At 38.1% G+C, this 7960-nt stretch overlaps 1 protein-coding gene across 1 annotated transcript; it reads left to right on the forward strand.

Moving 5' to 3' along the window:
- The first annotated feature begins 221 nt into the window (after nt 1–221).
- Nucleotides 222–7960, forward strand: LOC104566735 (hypoxanthine-guanine phosphoribosyltransferase). The gene is made up of 9 exons (XM_010213545.2): nt 222–366; nt 2798–2904; nt 3392–3575; nt 4466–4528; nt 5071–5088; nt 5283–5365; nt 5878–5924; nt 6786–6862; nt 7777–7960. Exons 1-9 carry the CDS (start codon nt 349–351, stop codon nt 7822–7824), a joined length of 645 nt encoding a protein of 214 aa, XP_010211847.1. The 5' UTR covers nt 222–348; the 3' UTR covers nt 7825–7960.

Here is a 7960-nt window from a genome sequence, read left to right on the forward strand (position 1 = left end):
TGCCATCTGTACAAGCAAATATCTAATTTCTATTTTTGATAAAGAAACTACTGCCTCATCTAGTCCTCCCTCCTAATTTGATTCATGGTTCTGCACCTCCTGCAGTTCTGTAATCGTTATTCTGATTGGTTGCAGCGAGGGTAATGCTTACTTTATTTCTGGTTAATCTGATTAAATAATAACCTGGGATTGTGATGTCAATGTATAAGGAAGTAATGCTTCCTGCAGGAAGAGTGGCAAATTTGACCTATTAGAAGCAGGTCACGATCTGACTGCAAGATGGAAATGGAGCCAGAGAGACTGCAGTAGTAACAGCCCCTCATTCCCAGACAACATAGTTCGAAGAATATGGCTTGTGGACTGAAGGTAAGAAAACACCATTACAATCATGTTTGGCTGGTTATTTTGTTGAAGGGAGCGTTGGTGGGGAGGGAAGATGCCTTCAGAGAAGACAGTAAAACAAAACAACTGAGTAAAGAAAAGCCTTGTTTCTTATTATTTGCTCAGGAGGAAAACTGGCTTTCAAAGGAAAGATGTCTTGGAAGACTTAGTTCATACAGATAATAATATATCAGACTTCCACATTCTTTCATTCTGTTCCAATGAAAAAACACCTATTCATGTATCTCTTTATTCTACATAACTGCTGTGGTTTTAAAGGCAGGGAAATCCCCAATAAGGCAGTTAAACTAAAAAGCCAACTTCAGTAAATGAACAACAGATGAGCACGAATTCAAATTAAAAAAAAAACAAAACGATTTCTCAAGTAGTAAGCTCATGTTTTAAAAACTTAATGACTCTGTGATAGTTTAGTAGTGAATTATTTTATTATAAAAGGATGCTACTGTATTATTTAGCACGCACCGTGATGCAAACACTTCCATGAGCCTGTAAGGTACAGGCAGAATGTTGCTATGGTGACATGGTGCTCAAACTGCTGCAATCCTTAAGGTTCTGTTTATGAGCCTTTCTGCAAATCTTTCAATTCTTTATACATAGCAACAAACAAGATACTAATGTACCAATTATTCTGAATAACACCAATAATTCTAATACCAAATATTCTGAATGAGCATAGCTAACCAAACATAGAGGGCTAAACTGTATTGTTAGACCAGCTGTAATCAACAGCAGTTATGGTGAATGCCATAGAGACAGAAGTCTTGCAAGAAAACCACCCGCCTGCATCAGTTCTGTCATGGACAGGAAGAAACCAGCTCTATTCTGTGTGCACCTTGGCTCTCTGCTGCATGAACAAAAAGAGAGAGTAAGAAATACACAGCACTTGGTTAGCTACTACTTACCATGTAAACTGACTATTCTTAAAGGCTTTTACTGCATGAGAAATGATGCTTACATTTTTAAGTTAAATAAACACTGTCTTTTACTTTTAACCCCTCTAAAGAGGGTCTAAGTCTTATTGTCACTGTTTCTTGTCCGCTGAATCCTGTAACCTGTATGTTTTCTGTTAGCACCAGCAACCCTGCACAGGCTGTTTCAAGCTAGTCAGGTAGGTTAATAGAACACCCAAGAAATCCAATAAGCAGATCTGCACTGCACTGAAATTTGCAAATAAATGCTAGCCTAATCTTCAAATGACATTAATGTAAGAAGTGCCAAAGCTCTTGCAAGATTAAAACAGAACAAAAACTTATTTTGAAAACAATCTTTCACCTGAGCTTTCACTCACTTTTTTTTTACTTCAGCCATGAAGAAAATAGTAAATAAAACAAGAAAACAGTACTCTTGATACATGGAACAGTGCTCAGCTGCAAGAACACTCTGTAACTCTTCCTTGGAACATTAAGGCCTGTCAGTTTTCTGTACCTGCAGAATACAGACAGTTCAGACAAGATGAGATTCTGTCTGCACTGCCTTTTACAACAGTCATCTTGGATTGTTTTGTTTTTTGGTTCTCATTTTATTTTAATCATTGTTAACAGCCGTCTCTCCTATGCCAAAAAAGCAGAATTAGAATTAATTCATCTATATAAAGGATTTGCAAGTGTTAATTATTTTTTGCTCACAACACTTCATGCTATTACTGCCTAACCCAGAGCTCCACACCATCCTTTACCAAGCCACAAAAAGCTTGGTGCTGCTGGGGCTTGCTTAGTAAATCAAGAGGCTTCTCCGTTGGCAGGAGGGCGTTGTGCTTGCCATGTATCATGGGAAGAATGCTGAACACAGGCCACTAAAACTCTGTCTTCTGCTGCAGTGCTCTCCTGGTGCTAAGCAGACTCTACGATATTAGAAACATACGCCACTCTGAACTTGCTTGTCTTGAAGTTAACTGTATTCATGTTGCTTCTCCAAGTGTCCCTCCATCAAAGAAACCTGCCCAGTGCAGCCCACTGAACAGACTCCTCCTAATTCACAAGCTCTCTTATATTTTGAATAATATTGAACTAAGTTTGGGATAACTGTTTTGTAGCTAACATATTCTGCACTAGAGAAGGTACAACCCAGCTTTGAAGTTTTTCTTCTTTCAATTAGTCCCATACTTCTTTAACAATACTACTATAATATCAGATGTGAAGAGACTTCAGTAAAGAATTTCAGGTGTTTCCTAATTAATTTCCAATACCTACCTGTCAACACTCTCATTTGCGATTGCTTCTTCTGTTTATACTGTGTTCATACTGTTATGCTTCTGATTATACTTTCCTAGTCTGTTTTTGTTCTACCATTTCACAAATTTCACAAGGGAACATAGAGTGAAGCCTCCACCATCTTCTGGAAGCAGGGGAGAATCCCAAGACACATCCTCCTTTAAACATTTCCCTTTCACTTTCAGATTAAAGATGAAGAAAGTGGCTATAATAAAAATCTGTTTTGCATTCCTAAGCATTACGAAGAAGATCTGGAAAGAGTCTTCATTCCTCATGGACTCATCTTGGACAGGTAAGGGGGTGCTAAACAAAGAGCAGTGCCAGTGATACCAATGGCCCCAGTTGCCCTTCAAAGAAAAAGAGGGATACATTGACTGACCCATTGACCAAGCTTTATGGGAAGCAGCTACCCTTGTGGAAGCTTTGAGAAACAAATAACTTTGCAGCTCTAAAACTTGAGTTTAGCCCTGGAGACAAGGGCTAAGAGAAGACTTTTTCTACAGCTCCCATCAGGTTTCCAAGTCAGCTCAAATAGTTAAAGCCTTCCTCTCCTGCCTCCTATTTAGATCTATCACTTAAACCAGGCATCTGCCAAGTGGGTAAGTGCCACGCTGTGATACCAGCTGCCAATAGGTACCTAGCTGTCCTGCGCTTCACAAGTTGCTGGTTAAAATATTCAACACCAAGATCAGGATTTGAACTTGCGCACTGTTTTATGGACAAACAAATACGACATACAAAATATTTTTAAGATTTGAGATTTTTTTTTTTAATTCCAGGACAGAACGCTTGGCAAGAGATATCATGCAAGACATGGGAAGTCATCATATTGTTGCGCTCTGTGTCCTTAAAGGAGGCTATAAATTCTTTGCTGATTTGCTGGACCATATAAAAGTACTAAATCGAAATGGTGACAAATCTGTGCCTATTACTGTGGATTTTGTTAGAATAAAAAGCTACTGTGTAAGTAACTTTCTTTTCTTGAAAACTGACTCTCCTCATAGACCAGCGTTCTGAATCCTGTTATTTTACATGAAAAACATACGAAATTGAATTTAGCACACATCCTGTTTGAAGCATTTATTATGAATTTATTATGTACTGAAAGGTAAACGATTTACTGCCCTGCCCGAAGGATGAGATGAGCATTTCTACTCACCAGCAGGAATATCCAGTCGGACACTTGAAGTGAGAAAGCAGGGGCTGGGTTCAGCTCTCCCGAGTCCTGCTCTCCAGCCCAGCGCTTCCCTAGCGCTCCTCACCGCGGCACCCTGGGCAGGAGGGAGCGCAGACGGGAGCTCCGAGTTAGCAATTTGCTTAAGGTCTCCCTCTGCATTATTTCTTTTCCTTACAGATAATGATGGTGAGATTTGTTTCTTTAATCTGTGTTGTGTGAAAAAAAGATATTTTTCACCCAAGCCAACTCTAGCTGGCCAAAGCCAAGCACTGCAAAGCAAATCTGTGATTTACTGATACCTTGTTTTCTATGTTCTACCTTCTATACTCTTTGAATGCTCAAGCTCTATGCTTTGATCCAAATGTATCCCATGCTAAATATAACAGTTTTGAATGTCCTGTAAAAGTACCATGGAATTCTCAACAAATCAGTGCTAACAAAAACAGCTGAAAGTAGTGATGTTTCTAGGAATATGAATGCACTTTTGCTCAGAAGCTCAAACATCTGTCTTGGATACTTCAGTCTTTTGCTAGCCACTGTTTAAAAGCTCTGGATGAACTCTGCATAGAGGTGCAAGTGTCACCTGCTATGTGAATAGCACCACACAGCATTCCTGACAAATACAAGGTAACACTTCTGAGCACACTTGTATGACTCCTCTCCCATTTCCTTCTAGAGTGATTCGCCCACAGAAAAAATCAGTATCATTGGAGAAGAACTGTCTACGTTAAACGGGAAGGTATGAATTAGCATTTTTAGCTTTTAAGGGAAAATAACAATTCTTACACATCACCCAGGAAGTTCATCTATATTAGGATTTTGATTTTATATATTGACAGACACTTAAATGGCTTGAAATAGAGAATTATTCCCAGTGATTTCAGTGAAAACATAAAGGAATCAGTATTGAATGCTTATAAAAATCTTTGCTCTATGTTTTTATCCCCCAAATACCAAAAATGAACCAAATTAAACTGACTTATGCACCATGTTTTTTAATATTGTTGTTATATATATCATAATACTAAATAGAACATCATATAGGCAATTTTCTCACAATATTTTATGCTTCTATAAATACTTTCAGAAAGACTCTTCAGAAAGCACTAAAATAATGTAAGTAGTTAAGTGACAAACTCCTTTGAAAACGAATTGCAACTTATTTGAAACTAAACTCTCTAGGGCACACTTTTTTCCTAGCGCATAATTCAGTGAACATTGTCGTTATTTTTTTTTCCTCTTCCTGATTAATTTCCTCTTCCTGATTCCATTCTTTTCCAGAATGTGTTAGTAGTAGAGGTGAGTAAAGATTTTGATTTTTTTCCACTTAGCAAGTTAATGCTTTAGTATTACATAAAACAACAATTGATCATACATCAGCTAAAGTATGTATGTCATGGTTTTGCACTACTGATGCCTCCAATTGCTTTATACACTGTAGGTTACCCCGACAGTCTTTTGGATTTCTAAAACATGTTTTTAATCTCTTTGAGGATGTTATTGAGACTGGCAGAACAATGAAGGCACTGCTTTCAAAACTAAGAGACTACAACCCAAAGACTGTAAAAGTAGTAAGGTATGATGATATGGCCACTGACTAATGTATCATAATGAAGTGATACCAAAATCATTCAGGGGAATAGTAAGAGTATACTTAAATATGTATGTGTAGTTATATATGTATATATGTTAAATATCTGGGGAAGGGAACGTAAAAGCAGCAAACAATATTTCCTCTCTTCCTATTCCCCCCCGATCTTTACATGTCACTTGAATTTATCTGCCTACCTGAGCTATATTAGTTTAGTGATATATTACTACATGAAAAAATAATGATTTGGGATGCAGAATTGAAGAGAATTAAGTCAAAGACAACAGAGCCACGTGGAGCCTCAGGATGAACCTAGGTCAGACCCTTAGCTTTACCCCAAACATAAAGGTGTACTTCTTTCTGGTATGTTAAAACAATGAGAAACTATTGCAACTACGTGATTCTAGAAGCTTAAGGGGAGAGACGAGAGGAGTGAAATCTACAGCTTGGAGCAAGTTTATTTTAAAAATCATGACTCTCTCTCCTCTGTCTTACAGCCTGCTCATTAAAAGGACGCATCAAAGCTCAGGTTACAGACCAGACTGTAAGTACTGCATTTTTCTAGTTGTCCAAAACAAGATCTCAGAATTTCACTTCATGCAGTAAGCCTGGACACTCAGCTATGCATGTCAGGAGGCCAAATGAAACGGGGAGAAATATGGAGAAAATATACACAAGCTTGTAAACTGACTAGCAGCTAGCACATATTGAAACCTTACAACCACCTTCTATTTTGTTTGTTCTGAGTGCAGGTAAAGCTGTTTGTAGCCACGTAGCTGAACTAGAATCACACTTAGCTTCTGATTGCTTGGCTTTGACCCTAGAGGGCATTTATTTTGACTATGGTTTAAGTATAACCTGTTTACAAGGTGTAAATCCCATTTTGATTGACTCCAAATAGGGAAGCAGGCCTGTAGTTCCATTGTCTGAATCAATTTCAGATTCAGAACTAAACAACCGCAGTTATGATATTTACATGGAGCTGGGACCTAGTTTGGATGGCAGCTTCTCAGGGCCCAGCAGATCAGACTTTTGATGTGGGTGCACTGCTCTACAAGCAAAACCTCCCTCTTTGCTGCCCTCTTGCAAGGTTATCTCCTAAGTAAATTTAATTCATGTACTTCTAAGAAACAAAACAATTCTATTAAAAAATCATGATCATTTTAATTATATTGTTAACTGATGGGAATGGTGTGGATTTTAATCTGTGCCATCAATTTACAGCTCTGACTCGCAGGGGTGCTAAGCGTGCTAAAACCTTGAAAGCAGAGGAAAGCACTACTTTCATATAGCTGAGGAAAACCGTTTATACCATTTATACCATTTATACCATACTCGCTTTATACCATTTATTTATAAGACATTTATACCACTTAAGTAAAAAAAGGATTGGATTTTGTTGCAGATGCGGGTTTTGAAATTCCAGATAAATTTGTGGTTGGATATGCTCTTGACTATAATGAATACTTCAGGGATCTAAATGTAAGTACACACCTGTGTGTGCCCTGTTACATACATACACACATACATGACTATTGCAATTAACCAGTAAGAATACTCACTTACTGTAGGGAGCGTCCAGATAACAGAACTTTAAACCAGACTTCTAAAGGAGCAAAAACTTTATTAATGTGCTAGTAATTTAATGTAACAACCTGCACTTGCCTTACCTATGAATACACTCCAAGAGCAGCGCGGCTCAGCTTGGCTGCACGGTGTTCCGAGCCCTCCGGGATGGCAGGAGACAGTCTGCTCGCCCCAGCTGCAAAGAAACGGACTTGTAACTTGGCTGTCTCCACATTTGTCCATTTTAGTGAAATCCTATGTTGCTCTTTTCTGGCAAAGGTTTCATAATGCCTCTACACTGGACTATGGGTGAAGGTTTTTCTATGCTCTGTACAACATGCCCATTGGGCCCTCTTCCCTTTATCCCCTTATGGCCCCTTTAGGCTGAAGTGAATCCTAGACTTGCTCAGAAAGATTCTAAGTGATGGAGAGGGCTGGATTTGTTTTGTTTTTCACTCCAATTCTAAAAAGCATTCCTTTAAATCTGGCTAAGTGAAAAGACTCTCACTTGAAGCTATTTTTAACATGACAAACCTGTTTGTAAAAGACATAAACTTGACCTGTGCTGTTGTAAAGCAATATAAAGCAGGACATGATAAATGAACAAACCTGACCTCCCCCTGACTATATAACTTCTCTATCCATTTTAGATGAGGCTGGAGGAAATATTAACAGCTCAATTTCACTGCAAGTAGTAAAACTGACAAAATAGGGGTCTTTTGGTGCGTGCTATTTCCAATTCCAATAGGAACACTGCTGAAAATCATTCTTACATTACCTTTGAAGGTAAACATTGGCTAAAATATTGGTTTTTATTTGTTTGTTTTTAGCACATCTGCATTCTGAAAGAGAAAGCCAAAGAAAAATATAAAATCTGATCACATCAATTTTCTGGAGTATGAGTCCAGTGTCGTGTAGAGCTGTGTAGACAAATGATGAGAAGTTATTTCCTACTGAACATATTAATTTCACTGCAGAACCACAACATTCTTTTAAAGACAGTTCTTTGTATAT

This window comes from Tinamus guttatus, unplaced genomic scaffold (genome assembly GCF_059628265.1).
Source record: "Tinamus guttatus ecotype Peru unplaced genomic scaffold, ASM5962826v1 Tinamus_guttatus_pri_ptg000389l, whole genome shotgun sequence".
Lineage (NCBI taxonomy): Eukaryota > Metazoa > Chordata > Aves > Tinamiformes > Tinamidae > Tinamus > Tinamus guttatus.

Excerpts from the sequence above, each read along its gene's own strand:
- LOC104566735 (XM_010213545.2), top strand. Across the intron at positions 3,576-4,465 it reads TTAGAATAAAAAGCTACTGT|AGTGATTCGCCCACAGAAAA; the intron begins GTAAGTAACTTT and ends ATTTCCTTCTAG. Across the intron at positions 6,863-7,776 it reads AATACTTCAGGGATCTAAAT|CACATCTGCATTCTGAAAGA; the intron begins GTAAGTACACAC and ends GTTTGTTTTTAG.